General features: G+C 39.4%; 1 protein-coding gene across 3 annotated transcripts in view; it reads left to right on the forward strand.

The window, feature by feature from the left end:
* Nucleotides 1-20,652, forward strand: part of ZFYVE28 (zinc finger, FYVE domain containing 28) — a 154,576-nt gene extending 133,924 nt beyond the window's left edge. For 2 of the 3 annotated variants that reach the window (XM_014966670.1, XM_014966671.1), the window contains 5 exons: nt 2,668-2,822; nt 3,395-3,511; nt 5,140-5,244; nt 17,264-17,367; nt 18,322-20,652. In XM_014966670.1, the coding sequence (XP_014822156.1) occupies nt 2,668-2,822; nt 3,395-3,511; nt 5,140-5,244; nt 17,264-17,367; nt 18,322-18,453 (613 nt within the window). In that variant the 3' untranslated portion in view covers nt 18,454-20,652. The remainder of the gene's footprint in view (nt 1-2,667; nt 2,823-3,394; nt 3,512-5,139; nt 5,245-17,263; nt 17,368-18,321) is intronic. The other variant, XM_014966672.1, reaches the window with a different exon arrangement.
* Nucleotides 20,653-20,921: the final 269 nt, after the last annotated feature.

Genomic DNA, 20,921 nt, shown 5'->3' on the forward strand with positions numbered 1-20,921 from the left:
AGTTGGAAGGGACCTGAATGCAAAAATATTCTCTTTCCTGAACCTCTTGTATATGGATATTGTACTTTACATGTGACTGTACATATGAAAGTATGTTATAAATGGGAGTATGTATACATGCAGACCTTCCATCCCACAGCGGTCAAGTAATTTGTATGTGCTCTGTGCTATGGATTTTTAAGACAAAAAAATTCTCGCCAGTCTTGTGGTGGGCCATGACCAGTCTTAATGACACACCACAAAATCTAATCCAGAATAGCCTGAAACAGAAGTAGGTCCAACCACATTCCTTGGAGGAATTAGGAAGTAGGTAAAACTGCATTCCTACAAGTTGGAGAAGACTTGGAAAGGCAAACATTATTATTAGATTTGGTTAGAGCTTGGTCAGAATTGTGGAACGAGCCTTTCTTTCTGCAAAAGAGAAGGAACCAAGTAGTTTATATTCTTGAAAAGCACTCTTCACAGCTCTCTGCCCACTTAACACCTTACTTTGAAATATTTCTTCAACTGTGATTTGGAAGAAAGAGTCATCCTTGAATCAGCACCCCTGCTATTGCCTGCACTAAGAATTTTTCTTACTGGGAGCTTCAAAGTGACCATTGTATATAATTGCATACACAGACTGATTTTTGTCTCTGCCAGGAGGCCTGTGCTTGCCTTGGAGAGCAATTTATAGTGCAAATGTGTATATCACGGTAAGATCAATTCCTTTAAAAACAACACAACTTGTAGACTTATTTGGCGATGTTACCAGGCAGATAAAATCCTTTATCTGTATATATTAGCATTTCTGCATATAGGCAATCATCTGCCACATACCATTGCAAATCGGGGATCGCTTCCTGGCTCTTGCTGCCTTTCATTTTATTCCTTCCTAAGCCACCTTCACACATGACCTTTTCGTTGTCTTGAACATAGACCTTTCCACGCTGACAGGCTTGCTATTATAATATATGTATTATATCCCCTAAGGAAAAGCAAAGGAAAAATTGAGAGACAGAATTCTCACTCAGTTCTCAGTATCTTTAATAAATCTACTCAATTGTGCAGAGGGAACTGTAAACATAGAACTAACATCTTTTTACAGGAATTTGGTTTTGTTCATAGCAATAGATAACATGAAAAAAATGAGTCTCTTGCAAGCCTACTCTTTATTCTGTCTTTGGAAGAAGGGAAGCCAGGTAAGGTGCTCATGCTACATGTCCTCCGTTCTTATTTATATCAATAAGTAATGTCCAGTATTTATTTTTTCAGTTTTGTTTTTACTAAGGCTTTTAAGATTAAATGCCCTGATAATTTCATTTTTATATTTGAATGGATTATCTCTATAGTCTACAGGTAGAATTTCAAAACTATATCCCATAAAATCTTGTTACAAATAATTATAAATGTTGCTTATGTGTCTTATCCTGCAATAACTGTTCATGCATACTGCCATAGGGGTGGGATCTATAAGATGGTGAATGTTTCAGCACCTAATAAAAAGAGATTGAACTGGAAATCTCTTAGAAACTACTTCCTTCATTATGCATGCGATTTATGCAGTCGGTAACTTTTTTTTAACATAGTAGCTGTCTGCGTAGTAGAGAGTGCTGGAGTTTTGGACAGCCAAAATGTGATTACAAGTGAAATATTCTAGTTTTTTGTAATCATTGGTGAGATTAATTTCTTTCCAATATGTGGGGAAAATGGTTTAGTGTTCCTCTGTCTCTGAATGTAGTGGAGTAAGAAGGCATTTCTCCTTCAGCCAACACAATGAATCCTTAGGACTTCCACATAATTGCATCCTGGGTTCTACCCTTAGTTAAAGATTTTACCATTGGCAAAGTGCTACTTTTTCTTTAGGTACCTCCTTAAAAAAAATAAAAATCTTGATTTACAAATCAAGTAATTCCTGATACTTGAAGGAGCTGGGTTCCCGCCAAAGCCTCCCTGTGGTCTCAGGTTGTTTCAAGCTTTCTCTCCATAAATAGCTGGGGATGGGAATGGCTGGCAACTGTATGTCTGGTTTTTAAAAGAAAATTTAAGTCTCTAGTAGTTGTTTGGTGACACATTTCAATCTCTTTGGAGTTGATGAGCCATTCTGCTACAATAGTTTGACATTTCAGTAATTTCTACAGTTAGGTATATAAGGAAACTAATCTACCTCTCTATTGTGTAAATTATATTTTATCACCCTTCTTTCCATTTTTTTCATGTAAGGTTATATTTGGATTCTATTTTAAGGCAACATAATTCAGAAATTCTTTTTTTTCAAATTAACTTCCACATTAATAAATTTCTAAGTTGACTTCAGAACTGATCTTCTCATTTTAGGTTGCTATTCCCCTTTCGGATATTTGGTGGAGTTATGGTCTTAGGAATGAGCTTTTAGAAGTTAATGTGAAAAATGGTACAGCACTTTCTAATAGCTAAGGAAAATGCAATAGAATACAGACAAATGATTTTCTGGTTAAATTTTTTGCAGCTATGCCACAGAGTGAAAATCAAACATGATGGTGATTGATTGCATGTTGATTACCTTCAACAAGAATTTACAGCAATTAGTTCCAGTTTGCTATAGAGTCTTGCCTGAGTCATAAATCCTTTAGGATTTGCTGAACATCCTGAACAACTGAGTAGAGATTTACATTACTTTTCTTTACATTATTTTTTTTTCTCTGACAGTAGTTTAATGACAAGTTCTTGTTCATCTGATGACATCGATCAGGAAGAAATCCAGCTCGCATTGCAGGCTGCTAAAATTGCCACCCGAGAAAAGATCAGATCCAGATTTCACGGCAGTAATGATCTTATTCACCGCCTTTTTGTCTGTATCTCAGGTATGAGAGTATCCTCTTGATCTGAAAGTTAAAACTATTCATCCTTTGGGTTTTCTTGGTGCACGTAAAGTTTATGGTAGAGCAGACTGGAAGTGAAGTTGCAGCAAGACTGTGTTTTGGGGCCTAAATTGCAGACTAATCTATAAAGACGTTACCTGATGGAGACCAACTTACAGAATCAGGGACGCAGACGTCTTAGACCTGTACAGGTGAAGAGTGTGGGAATGCAATAGGTTTGACTTGAAAGTGCTTCCTTTTTCTTGGTGATGCACTATGTCATCAAGGGAAGAAATTTGGTGCAGGAGTTGTATTTTGATGCAAAAGGAATTTCTCGGTGTTTTCTGCCAAAGGGTAAGGAAGATATGTATCAAACTGCAGGTAGCATAAAGGCCACAGTATAATTTGGCCATTATTGAAAATTAGTTTATATACTTAATTTTTATTCCTAATATGAGCAAGTGATCCCCTCAAAAATAAATATAAGGCAGCAACAGGGAAATTTAAATACTTTTTCTTTTTTAAAGGTTGGTGTAATAGTCGACTAATGGTTTCCCATTCTCTCAAACTCCTAGGTGTTGCTGACCAGCTGCAGACAAACTATGCTAGTGATCTGAGAAGTATCTTAAAGACCTTGTTTGAAGTTATGGCAACCAAACCTGAAACAGAAGACAAGGAAAAGCAAAAAAAAGGTAAAGAGATTTAAACACTTGTTTGCTATGGTGAATTTCTGCTGGTAGCCCCATAGGGATCCATGAACATTTGACAACCGTTTCCTTAACGTTTTCTTAACTTTTTGACAGGGCTTACTGTGTGATTGGTACAGTGATTTGACCAGTGTTTCAAAAAAAAAAAAAGTAATGGAAACAGACTGTAAATAAGTTGAAGTCACTGGGAGTATAGATGCACAGGAGTATGTCTTGAGGCAAATGTTGAAGAGTTAAAGCTTTCAGAATTCATCTGCTTGTTTCCATATTCCTATGTATAACAGAAGAGTGTTTGTATCCCATATAGTCATAACATAATATATGCAGGGATGGACTTCCCCCCAGATGTTGTTTCACACTGGACACATTTTAATGTACTGAGACGTGCATCTTTGATTCTGAAGCTAAAACAGCTATGTGAAAAGAGCAGTGTGTAAGATGAGAATGCTCAGTAAGATGCTGAAATCTGTCCTGTGGAAATTGCAGAATGCTGAATTTGGCTTCAAAATAGAAAAATTCCACTTTGGATTTCTAGGTAATTGAGATAATTGAGCCAGAACAAGACCATGAGCCAATGCAAGAAGTTTTTTTTCTCTGTCACCATTTCAATTATTTCTTTTTCAAAGAGGCAAGTCTGCTAACTTATCTAAAAATAACCACGTCATCCCAGCAAGACTGCAATTACCTTTGTCCTTTGTTATGATTAGAACTATCAGCATCTGAAGGTTATCAGAGAGCTCTTTTTTTTTTCTCCCTTTCCACATGATTGAAAACTTTGACTTTCCCTTTCTCCCGGTTTCATTTAAAAGCACTAAGGATTTTACATGAAACACTAAGTTAAAAGTTGGTCAAATTTAGCAGAAAAGCCTCTAATCCAGCTCAATTCTGCAGTGAGATAATGCACAACAACATGCATTACAGTCATCTAACACTTGTGGTTGAAACTTCCAAAACATTTTTATGGTGGTGGGATGTCATGATGTGAAGAGACACTGTTTTGTTGGGGTTTTTTGTTGACAAGAAAAAATGGGGTTGGACAGAATTGCTACAGAGAGGATCAAAGAGCTTCTGAACATTCAAATAAAAGTAATAAAGAAACTGTAACCATACAGAATTATCACTAGGAAATATGTTAGTCAACAGTACTTGGTTGGAATACTTCCTAATGGATGAGCTATTACATTAAAAAAAAGGTGTTGACAACAGTAAACAAACAAAATGAGTGAATAAAAGTTGGGGACTTTTGGGATGAAGTTTGTCTTTGATATATGGGATTTAATATTTGTGATTCACCTAGGGAATCTCTGGTTGTTCGTATAATCTGCCTCTCTGTAAAGGATCCAAGTTAAGAACAAGGAAATAAAATATAGGATGCAGCTAAACTGGTAGAAGTGGACTGTATGTCCTGTAATAACAGCATTTTTAATATCTGTTGTCGTTCCAAAGAGGAATAGAGGAGACACTTAAATCACTGTTTGTGTCAAAGAAAAAGCAAGAAATTTAAGAAGGTATATATACATGCTACTGTAATCTAATCCTGAAGTCCTAATACAAATATTTTAACTGCAAATTGGAAGAATCTGAATTGTGGTACTTTTTTGGTGGTTTTGCAGTTAATCCGGGTTTAAGGAATGCAGCATTGGAAGACTGTGCTTTATGTCAAGAAAGCATATCATCCTCAGAACTTGCAGCAAAAGCCAGAGACGGGGACTTTGAAGGTACTTTATTTTTTCTGAGAATTAAAATGAGACAATACTGATGTATATATTAAAAAAAAATAAATCATTAAAATGAAAACTTTTAAACTTTGGCTTTGGAAAGTAACTATAATATGTTGTCATTGTACGATTTAGAGACTAAGGTAGATCATAAACTGAGAATATTTGTTTCAATTTTTTTTAACAGCCTTGTGAAACTCTGATCTACAAATTGTCATATTCAGTATGAATTCGGTTGTATCAGTAGAGAAAGGTTATGTAACGTGAAGGCTTTAATATAACCTGTGACGTTACATGTGACAGGTTTTAGAGGGCTATGTAAGATGCAAAGCACTAAGGTCAGTCTTTTCAGCCAAATCTGAAGAGCTCTTTTATGTCATTTGCTGTATGCGGAGGTGATACTTTTTCCTATGGTAGAGGTACCTTTTGTATTGTATTCACTTTTTTCTTTGAAAGATTTTGGTTATTATTCTCATATTCTTCACCATATCACTTCAAATAAAAAGTTAGTTTTAGGTAAGTCTGCTGAGGTTACTCGAATCTCACTGAATACGTGGTAAGTGTGAAGACAAGTGCATATGTAAGTTTCAAAGTTTTGGTTAGGATTCAAGTATTCTGAGGGCTTAAAAGTTTGTGTTTCTCTTTTTTAATCTTAGCTGCTGTGGGAGTGCTCAGGAGTCAGTTACGGACAGTAGCCCGAATATGGTAAACATTGTATAAAAAACAGATTAAAAGATATCAGAGCACTTGCAGTCAAAGAATAAGAAAAGGGAAAGTAGATGTATGAGATGGAGCAAACAAGGAAGCAATCAGCTTTCATCTTCAGGGCTAAGTGGTGGTTTCAGCACACCAGGAGCCCAATTATCAGAGTGGTGGCGTCTCTGTGGTCAAGTGAAATAAGAGACAACAGTCAACTGTGAAACTGTATCTAAGCTTCCCAGAAATTGAAGTGTGCAGTAGTTTCCTTCTGTTTTAAAACTTTGATCTATTGTTGTCTATTTGTACACATACACTACTGTCCTTCCAGTGAGAGGTTTGAATGCAGGATAACTAAGAACTGAGTGATAAGCGGTGCGTGTCTCTGCTTGTGTGCAGAGGTGGGTGACCAACAGAAAAGAAATGTTGGTTTGCTGGTTCTGATCCTGATAAGGATCAGAAATCACAGAGGGAAAGAAAAAAACTTCTTAAAGATTAGGTTTTAGAGTAACGCTATGTATTTACAAGTTATTTTGTGCTTATATAAAACCCATGGCTGGCTTGCCTACCCTTCTGCTGAAGCTGCAGGCTGAAGGATCTCAAATTTAATCTATTTATTTAGAACAGCAGGGCTAATTCATGTATAATGCACTGCAGAAATATTAGCTCTTCTGGAGGAGGATGATTTGGTGGCAGATAAAGAACTATTCTGTAGTCATTTTAATTGATTTTTCTATTGAGCCATAATTCAGAATGTCACAGAAGGTGCAGTAAAGAACAAATCTTTAAGCAAAATCCTTACCTCGTATAGGCTATATTGGAAAAGAATGCAAGAGATTATTCATTCTCCACCATTGCACTTCATATTCTTTTGTTTTGAATCGATGCCTGATGCTGTCAGTGAATTTGACTTACAGAACTTGAAAGCAAGTTATTCTGAACTGCAGGATGCTGAATAACTTTCTCACAGTGGATGTACAATTTGTCACGACAAAGTCACTTCACTTTCCTGGTATTCTATTCAGCTTTTAAGGTTCTTCAGCTTTTCATGGCATCTTCTATTGGCAGGGGGAAGGTTTTTTGTTTGCCAAAGTGCAGCCTATGGCTTGGGATGTTATTTATTGAAATAGAGGACAATGGTCTGGGTGCTTAGGTGTGTTATGGCTGTGTAGGTGTGCAGTAAGAGGGGATCTTTGCTGTTTCAAGAGTCCCTGCAGTACCCAGGCAGCTTGAATCGGTTTGTCCCTGCCCTGAGTGAATGGTAAAACCCAACCTGTAGTATTAATAGCACATGCAGATAACTACAGCAAAAACCAGCCTCTTGCCTGCACCTTTGTTCCGAAATAGCAGGTGTTTCACATATGCCTGTGTGATGGAAAGCAGAGCCTTATGGGATAACCAGGTCCCTTTTGAATAAGTAGATGTGGATGCCAGAACAAGCTTCTCTGTCTTGGCACAGTGTTTTTTCCTGCTAACACATCCTCTAAACAGAGCCAGTTAGCCAATGTTCCTGCAGGTACTCTGCTTTTGATACCCATGCTTGCTCACTGGGAAGACTTGGGCATGTCTGAATCCATCTCCTTACAGCTTTCTCTGGGAGTCTTACTTAGCTTCTGCCTAAGTGGTTATGCTATAAATACCTACTTGTACAAATCAGCACAGCTCCTTCAACTGTGTAAATAACTAGTGTAGTCTGCTGTTGCTTAGCTTTCTGATTTGCTGATGGACAGGAATTTTCTGTATCAAGGAGATTAGCTCCACCTTCCAAACCAGAACAAATCACAAAAGGTCTTCAAAATGGAGCATCTGAAGTGGGTCGATTTGTTGAATTTATGGCAACTGCAGAAACAGCCATTCTGTCCCCTCTTCTCCAATGCATTCCAGGCCTCTGCCCCTTCAGGTCACAAGTTGCCATTATGGCAATGCTGTGCAGACTTTTTTCTGCTGAGGTATGAAGGGAGAGCTAATGGGATACATGTTTTTGTTCTCCCTAAGGCTTCCAGCATGAGGCATAAATGTACAGCAGTATTTTTATCTCAGCAGCCATGTGCATTTTCCCCATTATAACATCTCCCCACCTACCTCATTTTTGCTGGCCACTGTGGAAGCAACAGCCCCTGACTTTGTGCTGGGTGATATTTGTGTGCAGATGAGGATGTCTGGTGGTGAAGGCAACCTTTGCTGCATGAATATTGTGCCCTATCTCTTGCAGCAAGCCTGATGGGTTTGTTCTCCAGGCCAAATTTGGGCCACAGGCCACCAACAGGAGTACACCGCAGTTATCACTGTAAATGGATTCAACTCCACGTCTGAGAGCATTGCACCAGTCTGTTGACAGCATTGCAGCAAAATTAATTATATCCTTTTTTGTACATCATTTCTACACTTCAGGTCACTCTTAATGATTTCAGCTGAAAGTGAAAACAATTTAAAGCAAATGAGTATATCAGTAGCTCCTCCCTTCTGCCATCGTGGCAGAACATGAGCATGTATCAAATTGAGAAAGTCGAGCAAGCTACCTGCCAGGAAAGCTTTTTCCAATTATCAAATAAATCCTTCTTACCGAAAGTACTGAATGTTTAAGATTGTATCCAATCAATGGTAATAAAAAAAAAAAGCAAGAACAAATAAATGAATAGTTTTAAGATTCTGCTGAAGGTTCCAGCCTCTACTCAGATTATGAAGATGAATCACTTCTTTTTGTCAGATTTCTCCTTCTTACTGTATATTAAACCCACCAGCTGGTCTGGATCATAAAACAAATATGAATGTTTATTACAAGCCAACTGACATTGGCAAGGATGTAAGAGTTAAATCCTGTGACCTTCTGAAGGCTGAAATACAATAAACTACAGATTAATTGGCATTCCAAAACAAAAGCGTTTTTGAAAGTACAGGTGGGCCTATGATATATATGCTGTCCTAATGCTCTAGGGCTTTTTTTGAGGAAGCATATGTATTTATACTTCATAGAGTATAAGAAGCACTATATTTTTATAGGGAGAACATGTAAAGCAAATACATTTATATTTTGCTAGAATATAGGATTAATATATACAATATTCCATAAGTGAGTTTTAAATGTAGTAAAATTTCATGCCCTGATGGTATGATGGAGAAGATGGCCAGTGGGGACAAAGTTCTGTGTATAAACTCAAAGGAAGTTGAAGTGGCAGCTGCTCAGGAAAAAACTGGTTGGGCTCTTTGCTACCAGTGATACTTGCTCTGAATTGCAGTAACAGCAGAAGGGACCTGTGTCTCAGGACCTTTGGTGGTACTGCCTTTTTTCCTCTGTCCCCGGCATGGGGAGAAGATTATTGGGAAGTTCCTGAGCTCCAGCTTGAGACAAACCACTGTATGATAATAAGTTGACCGAGAAGCTTGCCTGGGACTGAGAGCGGGTAGCATGGGTCACACACGAATTAAAGACAGCCTCCAGCTTTGAAAATTTAAGACAATTAGTCCTATAAATGTATCCCTGCTGGGATAGAGCTGAGTAATTCTTATTATGTGTTATACCTTTAAAAAACCCAAACATCAGGGAAGTGTAAGTTTGATATCTTTCTGCCATTTATGCGTTTGGGATCTTGTTTCCAGCCCCAGCACAAAGCTTGCTTTATATTAGCCAACAGTTTCCCATTTATACACACATGAATATATACACAAACACACAGAGTAACTTGGGTTTTTTTGGTCTTGTTAAGGATTTTTGTGTATTCATTTCTATATCAATCTGTAAATGTGACCAAGCATAAGTCCCTGCTCACTGTATTTGGAAGCATTATGTTTATCCTTGTGAGACTTTAATGGTGAACTTTGGCAAATCTGAATTTTGACCATAGATGTATTTTGGGGGAATATGTTACTTGGATTACTCAGGAAGATTCTTCTGTTGTGATTGAGGGAAGGTTAGTATTTTGAAGTTACAGGCTGGCTAAGAAAGTGAGTTCTACTTCTTGCCTAGGAATAAGCATGAATCATCTAAAAATCAGATTTTTCTCAAGGAAAACTAGAAAGCATTATGAAGCTGCTGGTGCTCCTTGAAAATATTTGCTGTAGCATCTGAGCTCTTCCTATAACCATGCATTTAAATGCCCAAGTCATGAAGTTACAGGCTGGCTAAGAAAGTGAGTTCTACTTCTTGCCTAGGAATAAGCATGAATCATCTAAAAATCAGATTTTTCTCAAGGAAAACTAGAAAGCATTATGAAGCTGCTGGTGCTCCTTGAAAATATTTGCTGTAGCATCTGAGCTCTTCCTATAACCATGCATTCACTTTCACTCCTTATTGCTCTAGCATCCGTACAGAACTGCCTTGCTTTCTGCCACCGAGTAATAACTGCAGCCATAATGGATTTGCTGTGGCTGCCAGTACAAATAACTGTTATTGCCAAATGGCGTCAGCATCTGTTTGCTGCACAACAGCACGCTACTGCTCCTTGATCCCTTTCCATCTCGTAATGTTCCAGCCCACCCACTTTTGTCTAGTCACAAGCTCTCCAACCAGCAGCATGAGCACAATTCAGTAATTTATGGTCCCAAGACTCGAGCTCTTCTTTTTGTTGCAGTTAAAAGTCACAAGGTCAAGAAAACCCACCCATGTTACTGTATGTGCAGAGTCTAATCACCGTGAGTCTAGAATTAGCTGTCAACCCTGGCTGAATGCTTCAATTTTTCTTTTGTCCTCTACATACCTGTGGCTACTCTATTATTTATAATGATGACCAGCCACACTTTCTAAATGAAAGAAATTAAATTGTTGCACAGTTCAGTGGCCAAACGTATTCTGTCCATATAACTTTTTCTGTATTCAGCAGCTCTGCCTACAAATATAACTTTTTACTTTTTCTGTATTCAGCAGCTCTGCCTACACCCTGCAATAGAAGAATCTAGCATCACATTTTCCATAATGAGGCAATGTTTTATAATCAACTGAACATGTTTAATCATGCATGTAAAATTACAGGATTTTGTACAGTTTATATGTTGTATTGCAATAATTTGATCTGATTTATATTTTAAGAACTTGCTCAGAGCTTTTTACCTTTTCAAACACCACCCCTCTCTGTCAGTACTGTGTGGAACTTCATTCCAGGAGGAGAAAACATAAGTACTGTAAAGCGTAGGCTTATTCAGCTCCACAATGATGTAACTAGGATTTTGATTAGGTCTGAAATTTTTTTCCTAAAAACATATGTATTGAGTTTTCTTCTGGTATGTAGTATGTAGATCTACATTATCAACTTGCTTCTAGTGTATAATGGTTGGTAGCTCTTACAGAGAAGGCCTCTTTGTAATGGTTATATGGAAGATCCAAGTCTCTGGTCCATCTGAATTAAAAATTAAAAATTTTTACACTGAAAGGGTTCTTAAGCTTTGGAATGGGCTGCCTAGGGAAGTGGTTGAGGCACCATCCCTGGAGGTATTTAAGACAGGTTAACATAGTGCTTAGTGACATGGTTTAGTGATGTGTTTTTTCTAAGTTAGGTTGATGGTTAGACTAGATGATCTTAAAGGTCCCTTCCAACCTAGACAATTCTATGAAAGATTTGAACCATATCCCAGTAGAAGTCAATGCTTTCTATCAGAATTGTTCCTTTTTACATAATTTTTTATGCAAAATAATTTTTTATTTTTCCTAAAGAATGAGTTGCTGATCAGGTACCTGTACAGAATAGACACAGGATGTCATCATTCAAGGTCACGTTGAATGAGGCAGGGCAGAGGCTTGAGCTCAGGTCTGCAAAGCTCTACGCTTTGAACGTTTTCTAGATTTGCACAGAAGCTCCATTCCAAGAGAGGTGTTTGACAAGAGCTGTCTTTGCAGCTTATTAGTCCGTATCTCTGTTTTCTCCATTGCTTTCAAAATTTTCATCAAATAATACTGTTTGGAGCCAAAAATCTATTTTTATTGAAAAAATTCAAGCCAGCTGTAATCAACACTAAATCTACTGAGAAAGGGTAAAGATTACTTTGGTACAACTGCCTCCTAGGAATCTTACAGAAGTCAGAGATGCCCCAGAATGACATGCAGAAAATTGTGTGATAAGGGACAAAATCGTTCATCTTACTGTGGCAGTTGAAGTGAGGGGGAAAGTCATGTCACCTTGGTTCTCTACTTTCCATACTTGAAACTGTGAGGATTTACAATTTCCTACTTTAATCAGGAGAGCTACAACAAGCCCATCTGACCTTTTTTGCAGCTTTGAGGATAATGCACTTTGACGGCTGCAGCAGTGTAAGTTCCATAGGCTGCTGTGGGAACACCCCTCTTTATCGTACTTTGGTAAAAGTATAATCAGGGTTACGCATGATGTGCTCTAAAATCGAATACACATCGATGCAGGAGGAACTTTGAGTTTGAGTTCTGCATTAGGAGTATTTGATTTAAAACAAAAGATGCAGAAAGGGTCTTTTCTCTGGATTGTCTGGCCATAATGCAAACACTACCACAGACTTAAGGTCAACAGGGAGTCGTGGGGTGCATGTTTTCCGATTTGTTTTCTACCAGAATATAGACTTGCTAAATTACATCTTCTGCAAGTTCCAACAACTTTTGGGACTGTTTTCCCCACTGACCCAGTCTCTTGCATCTCAGCACCATTGAATGAACTTTCTGGTCTAATGATGTTTGAGTGAACACTGTTGATGGATCCAGATCCACGCTCTTTTCTTCTTGTGTTCTGGGACACTGAGATGTTCTCATTGGTTTTGTACAATTAGATGGGATTGCAATAGATCTATTGCACATACTTAGGAAAAATGAATTTGCATGTGTTTTTTGACACTGATTACTGCATCTATGATTTTTATCATCATTGTGGTTTTCTTAAAGCTCCAGCATCTTGGACTTATGTGAGATTGTTAACAGAAAACCTTTTTAGCTAATGAAGTTGCAGAGACATGTAAAAGTGCATTCTAAACACTACAGCATAAAGTGAATAAAAAGACTGTAAAATTTCATGATTTCTGGGAGATTGTAATACAATATTTTTGAATAGTTAAAAGTTCGGAATACTGTTTCTCCTTTTTAAATGTCTTTTTCAGTCCTCACAGTATTTAATTTTATCTTGTGCCTTTTCCTTTCTCTGAACTTGTTTCTTACTCATTTAAATACTTGTTTCTCTTCCTTACTCTGCCTTTTTTTCTGTACATGCTTTAATGTTTTCTTCTAAAATTTACTTCTGTAGTCTTTCTGCCTCGTTAATCCCTTCCCTCCCTTCCTCCTCCTCTTTGATGTTTGTGCCACGGTCTTCATCCGTTTCCCAACAGGCTTCTCTTAACTCTCACTGCATGATAAAGCAGTGGGCCAATTAGCCCACGAACAAGGTTTTCCCTCCATTCCTTGTACAAATCCCCGACGCACGGGGAGATAGCGCTTTAGAGACTGGATGTTTCCATTTGCAGCTGCAGCAGAGCTAATGGAGCCACGTAGCCCGGAGAAGGACTATAACATAAAAAGCCTAGGGGTGCGGCGCGGCTGCCCTGCTTCCAGCACGTCTCCAGGCTAATGCCAGGGGTTTCATTTGTGCAACTCGCTTTATCCCCTCATGAGACTGCTCTTCAGAGAATATTTCAAACACCAGTTCTATAAAAAGCCTGATGACTCAATCGTTCACATATGTAAGTCAGAAAGGCTGCTCCCGAGGTTGAGCGAGATGAGGCGTGTGAAGGGGATCTGGGGTGTGATCCTGGTGCCACTGGGGCTCACATGGGCTCGGAGCGGCCAACTCATTCAGGGCTTCATCCTTCCCGACACCAGGAGCACTCAGCTCCAATCCAGGATTGTGTGTAATTTCTCAGCAAGTGCATACTCTCAGAATGAAGCAGGGAATCTTTCAGTCACAACTGGAAGCCAAGGCATAGGTGAATCACAGAATCTTCTAGGTTGGAAGGGACCTTAAAGATCATCTTGTCCAACCGTCAACCTAACTGACAAAAATAGACACCCGCACAACAAACAAGGAGCATCACCATCACTAAACCATACTGCCCAGCACTACATCAGCCTGTCTTTTGAACACCTCCAGGGATGGTGCCTCAACCACCTTCCTGGGCAGCCTATTCCAATGCCTGATAACCCTTTCAGTGAAAAAATTTTTTCTTAATATCCAGCCTGAACCTCCCCTGGCGTAACTTGAGGCCATTTCCTCTCGTCCTGTCGCCTGTGACTTGAGAGAAGAGACCAACCCCTGCCTCTCTACAACCTCCTTTCAGGTAGTTGTAGAGAGCAATAAGGTCTCCCCTCAGCCTCCTTGTCTCCAGGCTGAACAACCCCAGCTCCCTCAGCCTCTCCTCATAAGACTTGTGCTCCAGACCCCTCACCATCTTTGTTGCCCTTCGAATGGCCCAGAGTTTCTTATTGCGAATGTTATTTCAGGACTGCACCACCACGTGATGTTGGGCAAGACATTTCTTTCCTCATTTCTCCCCACATGGGCTTACTGACTGTAGCTGGGTGAGGAAGATTATAGCAATTAATGTTCGTACAGCATTTTGGATGTTAAAAGCCACTGTGACATAACTGTTACTCTTTGGGGGTATGCTGCAGTGTGGCTGAGCTTGGCCTGAACAGTTGGGAGGTCAGGAGGGCACTACAACCCAGAAGCAATGGGCTACGCACAGAGATGGCCCAGTAGCCCTCTCGAAGGGCCATACTGTTGTTAAGTCACCGTCGGGGCAAACGTCCCCTTTAGCTCACTCTACTGGTGCGCTTATTTAGTGCATCAGCTGATGTGAGACCAACATGGAGGCAAAGACAGTCCCTCTAATATGGGAGAGCATTCAGTAGAGGGGGTTGTACTGTTTCTGTACATTGAGAACCGCTAAGATGTGATTTATTTTTTCATGCAATTATAAAAACAAAGTTTGCAGATTAATTCATCTGGCAGCCAAGTAATTCTGTAAGCATGAACTATGGATTATATGACTATTATTAGTTTAGAAGGTCATTATTTATCAAAATTAATTTGCTGTTTCTCTTGGGGTTTTTTGCAATTTGTCTTTTTATTTAGCAGTGGAGACATTTAAATCCATACAAGGTCAATTAAAAAATAACTTCTTCAACATTGCACTTCAAGGGCCACAACAGAAAAAAACCCAAACAAGCCAAAACCCAAATGGTAAATACCTGATTAAAAAAAAAGCTGCTTTTTGCCGATGAGCTCCAGAGTCTTTGTGGTGGGGCTGTGTTAGCTTATGATGTGTCTGGACTAACCATGATCTAAGGGAAGGCGTGATTATGGTACTAGCTGCTGTCGAAGCTGTAGTTCATATTGGCATGTTGCACTGTGTACAAAAAGGGTCTGTGTTTTGTGGCGTTTCTGTGAATATTGAAATTAGTTATTAGCTGGACACGGTAGCTCACATTAGAGTGCAGGTGACAAAGCATCAGTGGTGAAGTAAGCATCTTACTGAACCTGCTTCTGACAGCTCTGTGTTGATTTGGGAGGGAGACCTGGTGGCACAGAGCTTGAATAACTTCCTAAATTGTGCTGTCTTTAAAATTTGTGAGAATCAATGGGATGGCAAACTCCCTGAAAACATAATAAAGTCTCTCCATTCTAATGGCAAGTTTTAAACAGGAATATCCTTCTTGGCACAGTTATTTTGTTTGGAATGTATGTGATAACCCAAGGAACCTCTCTCCTGTGAAAGTGATGCTTGGTTTTTGAAATCAACATCACATTAGGAGTAGTAAGTTTCACTGGGCAAGTTACATGTAGTAGTTAGGCAGAGAAGGAAAGGAATTGGAAAGGAAAATCCCTTGGTTTCATTGCTATTAGTGCCTCAGCTTAAGCTGCCACAGGAAAGCCTGCTTTTGAAGTAAAATTTTGTAGCCTTGTGTCCCCACAGAACGTTTTCCAGTGAACTGTTTCCAGGAATGAGGTGAAGGCTGCTATGTGTAATCTCTTCTTTTTCACCACTTCGGTCGCTTCTCTGCACGCAGACTTTGGTTTTGGTTGCTGTCCCTATAGCTGTGACCTTTATGAGACCAGTCAGTTCATTAAATGAAAGATTGCTTCCTTAAACTAGTTTAACTTCCAAAATAGTTTAGAGGAGCCCATAAAAGCTGAGTCAAGAGTTGAATGTCTCTTTGTTTTCATTAATCTGCTTTTTAACATTTTCTGCATTGAATGTTACATCCTTTTTACTTTTAATTTGACAAATGTTGCAATGTGACAAACACATGAAAATTGGTCAGGGTTATATTTGAAGAATACAGTTGGTTTTTCATCTAATTATCTTTCTGCCTGCAGCTGTAGCCCTCTTCACCTCTGCATTAACTGCACCATATATTTTGTTGTTAAATAATATGCTCCTTGAGGCAGGGATCTTGCTTGTCAGGTTTATAAATCAGCAATTGCATGGGTTGCATACTGTAAATAACACTCGGAGAGAAGCTGCATACAGGGAACTTGGGTAAACACATCCAGCAGTTCATCTCCACTCTGTCCATGGATTCCTTCTGGCTAGAACTTGCTTTGCCCTTCATTAGATTTTTAACAACTTAATTAAGCAATCGGCTACATCTTTTCTACACTTGTAATTTTAGATGTTCTGGGGGTCATGTCAGCCTGTTGCTAGCAGAAGCAGCTCAACAGAAGTGAGCCTAGTACCTTCTGCTTTGCCAAAACCAAATCATTTCCCTGCTTGGCTTTTATTTCTCCTGTGAGCTCTCTAACTTCTCATAAACAACTGAAACATGCTGATGGGGATAATGCTTGAATTCTTTCTCTGCTAAGTCTCGTACACTTGATTTTGTGGTTTTGTTGTAGTTACTGGTGACTTCCAGTAAGAGTCCTAATAGCTTAGCAGACAGTAATCAGGCTGCAAGTTTATTATCTGTAGAGTTGCTTGCCTCATGGCAGAAAAGCAGTCAGCCTTTCTTCAGGGAGGGCTGAGGAGGCTGGGAATGATCTCAGCCCTAAGCTTGTTTTGATGGCTGGTTGTATTGACGAAAACACCTGTGTTCCAGCTCTGATTTAATAGCCTCTTGTCTTCATACTTTATTTTGCTTATCTCCTTTTCCCTGCCACTGTCGCTTGAATAGGATATATGTCATTTTGAGTCCAGAGCTGTCGTGTGCTGTTTGGGTGTCTGCTGTGCTCTGTCCAAAGGTGGGCACCTGGCAGAGGAGGGGGGGAGCTGAGCCCTCTCGGGCATCCTCAACTCACCTACCTGCAAAGCACCTTGAGAAACTCAGATGAAAGCAGCTGCTGTTATATTTTATTCTCCTTACTCCCTTGAGCATCTGGTAATTGCATGTTTGTTTTTATTCCCTTTTGATTTATGTTCCCTTTTGCTGCTGTGTTTCTGACAGATCCTCCTGACTGGGTTCCAGATGAGGTCTGCAGCTACTGCACTGCGTGCAAGGCTCCTTTCACAGTCATTCGCAGGAAACACCACTGTCGGAGCTGTGGCAAGGTAACGAATCAGTTAAACATGTGAGAAACTGTCCACCAAAGAGAACAGCAAGTACACGGGTACCACAGAAACTCAGCTGCACGGCAAAATGTGTGCGCTTGGCCAGGGTTTTCAAGTCACAAGTGTTTTTTTATGTCTTGGCTGTCAACTGCTCAGCTTAGGTTTAGGAAGTGGGGGGATGGTCTTGACTGGTGTATAGAAATAGGGATTTGTCTTCTAAAATGCAGAACTCCCTGTTGAGGTCCTGGCACAAACACCACAGATCCAGAGTCACTCTGGGCTACTGCTCTGAGTTTTTACAGGCCGCAGCAGCCCTGCACTGTGAGGGGTGATGCACAGCTCAGCTGCAGGGACCGTGTGTGCGTTTGCTTTTTGTTTTTTTCTCTAAACCTTTGCAGGAGGACCGTGGTGTGCAGGACTGCTGCTTTGCAAGATTGTGGGGGAGGAAGAGGGAGCGAGGGAGAATAAAGCAGTCATGTGCCTCAGGAAGCCAGAAATCTGCAATCCTGCTTCGCTTGCTTGCTGGTGTACAAGTTAAAAAGGATGAGAGTAGAGAAGCTGCTTTTGTTAACTTTATAGTGGACTTGCAGGAGTAGGAACTTTGGAGACATTCACAAATATTCCTCTAGACTTTCTTTAAAAGCCATGGGGACAGACGCTTCTTTTCCTCTCTGGTGGAGCTGCCATCCCTCTGGCCTGCAGAGATATAGGCCTGCTTTGACTAATGTCAGTGCCTGGGCTCCTGTGTCAGAGAGGCTAAGCACAGTCAGATTAATTAGTCATCGAGCTGTGAATTGCCTGCAGAGGGCTTTCACTTGCTGTGCTGAGGCGGGTGGTGTTGCTGATACACAAAAGCCCAGCATGGACCATCTCCTTTCCCCTCTCTTGAAATCAATTTTTGTCCCATCCAGTTCTTCAAAGGAACTAAATTGAAATCTCCCTCTTGTTTTTCAGATCTTCTGTTCCCGCTGTTCCTCTCACTCTGCTCCATTACCTCGTTATGGTCAGATGAAGCCTGTCCGTGTTTGCACTCACTGTTACATGTTCCATGTCACTCCTTTCTATAGTGACAAAGCTGGTATCTGACGTATTAAACTACTGGTGTGTCTTCTGGAGTCTTAACACGGACTGATATATTTGACCTAAGCCAAGAATTAACTTGAAAGAGGGACCCCATGAGGGCATGTAGGCTTTGACATCCATTATTATAAATTTTGTACAGACAGTTTTTATTGCATTTTACTAAGCTGCTAAAGGGAAGTATGAAGCGTCTGTAGCTCTAAAGCTACAGTACAGTCTTCCATAAATTTATAACATTAACGTTACGATGCCATATGCAGAACAAATGCACTGTGTGGAAGGAAAATAGGGCTCAGAGAATTGAAGAGGCATTGCTGCTTATCTTACATGCTAGGAACAGAGTAGCCAGTCAACTAGTCCATCCCAGCAAATCGATCCCAAAGCTCGGACACTTCTGTGCTCACTAGAATACCAGCATGGCTGTGGATGTCAGCTCGCTCCCTCCTGCTGCGGTTTAACTTTCTCATTAATAGATTTTTGCTACCTATGCTAGGATTACTTAAAGAAAAACTACTTCAAATCCATGTTCGTTATTTATAAAGGCAAAATTTTCTGTGAATTACATAGGAAGCACTGAGGGTCCTGAAGCAGTATATTTCTGTTGCCTTTCATTTACCGAGCAGAGCAATAACTCCAAGTTGTCTTCTAAAAATTAAGTTTTACAACTTCCAGTTCCATATTTTGGAGCTTTGGAGGTATTTATAATCTGCATCATTTATGCTAAATCCTGTTAATAAAGTTATAACACAGAGCTTTGGTTTCTATATCAGCATTTAAAACTTAACAAACTTCAGAGGAAATGGTTACCAAATGAATAAATTAATATTAAAATACATATTTTTTTGAAAGAGTTTAGCAGCAAAATTCACTAGATATGACAAATTGTTTCTCCCATACTGAGTTTTTTAAGTAGTTTTTAAAAGGCAAATACGTAATGATATATTCAGAAGGTTCTACAGCGTGGTCAGCCAGAGAAGGGTACTTGTTGTCCACATTTGGCAGAGTAACTGTGTAAAATATCGCATACTGTTACTTCACTCATGCTAACAACTCAGAAGACGTTTGTATTTATTTGTAACACCAGGGATTAATTTTTATCTCCACTTGGAGAGGAAAGAAATAAGACTCATGTGGATTCATGCTATGATCTTGCACAAACTATTTGCAGTAAGAGCTCCCTGAGCACTGAGGTTTCAAAGGTGTTTGGACAAGCTTTGAGTTAGCCACATGAAAAGCAAGACAGTGTGTGCTGTGGTTACAGAGGAAGCGAGATCAAGAGCTCTTCGCTGTATCCCCTTTCCTGCCTCGCAGTGTTACATGCTGTGTTTCAAAGTGATAAATACAAAAAAGGATGAGGAAGTTGTTTGCGGTATCGTGCTCAAGAAAGGTCGTCATTCAAAATGATAAAGCAAAATTGGCCAGTGTTGATTTTTTTTTTCTTTTAATTTATTTTTGGAGGGACATTCCCTTTGTGAAGTGGGTTAATATTCAGTGTTGATGAGCCATATAAGGGTACAACAGTTTGGCACTGCTGTCGTTTTGAATCGGATGAAACAGCTTCACTTAGTTTCTGTGTAATGCACAAGCCTTATGATGCTGTCTGTAGACAATGTCAACTATGGTGTGTTATCCTCACCTTATTTATTATTTTTTTTATTATTATTTCCCTGAGATCCTTCCTGTGGGATCCTTGAGTTAGAGTGTCAGCATTCACCTGAGTTTGGAAAGGCATGGGGTTGGGTGATTGGTGGGAGGTGGGTAATGTGGTGCAAGTAATGATACTTATTCAGGCTTAAATCTCAGGCTTCACATTGCAATGATTATTGCAGTTTTATTTTTAGAAAAAAAAAAAACCACAACAAATTTAATGCTTCTTTTATAGGATAAAAAAATACAACAAACTTCAATTGTGAAATAAATATGCACAAAAAGTTGCTTCTGTGGAGAAAAAAAAAAAGAGGATCTTATTTAATGGACTGAATATTTATTCAAGCTTGTTTTTATTTTGTAAATGCTGTAATTCAGAATCATTTCCATAAATATGATATTTAAAGATCTCAGACACTATAGTTTCTTATGTAAATACAGACTCCTATTTCTCTTACTGAAAAGCACAATGACTATATCAATACTAATATACATTTGCCTCAAGGAAGACTTTCATCTTGTAATCTCTTCAGATAATTAAAGTGTCAGGACTTTCTACTTCCATGTGCTGGATTGCTCTTTCATTTCGGGGTCTGTTTATGTGGAGTGACAGCTGCCATCCTGTCAAACATGCTGGCCTCCAGTCCTTCTCACTTTGCAGATAATGTGAAAGAAATGAGTTTAAGTTTGAAAATGGAAGTCTCCCATATGGAGAAGGGATGGTGAATCAAAGCTGGAGTACTACCCTGTCACTTTAACGTTGCCTTGTGCTATCTCTTGCTACCAGAGGCAAATCTCCCTTCCCAAAATACCTTGTCTCAGTGACC

The sequence above is a fragment of the Calidris pugnax genome, unplaced genomic scaffold, assembly GCF_001431845.1.
Source record: "Calidris pugnax isolate Ruff unplaced genomic scaffold, ASM143184v1 scaffold14, whole genome shotgun sequence".
Taxonomy (NCBI): domain Eukaryota; kingdom Metazoa; phylum Chordata; class Aves; order Charadriiformes; family Scolopacidae; genus Calidris; species Calidris pugnax.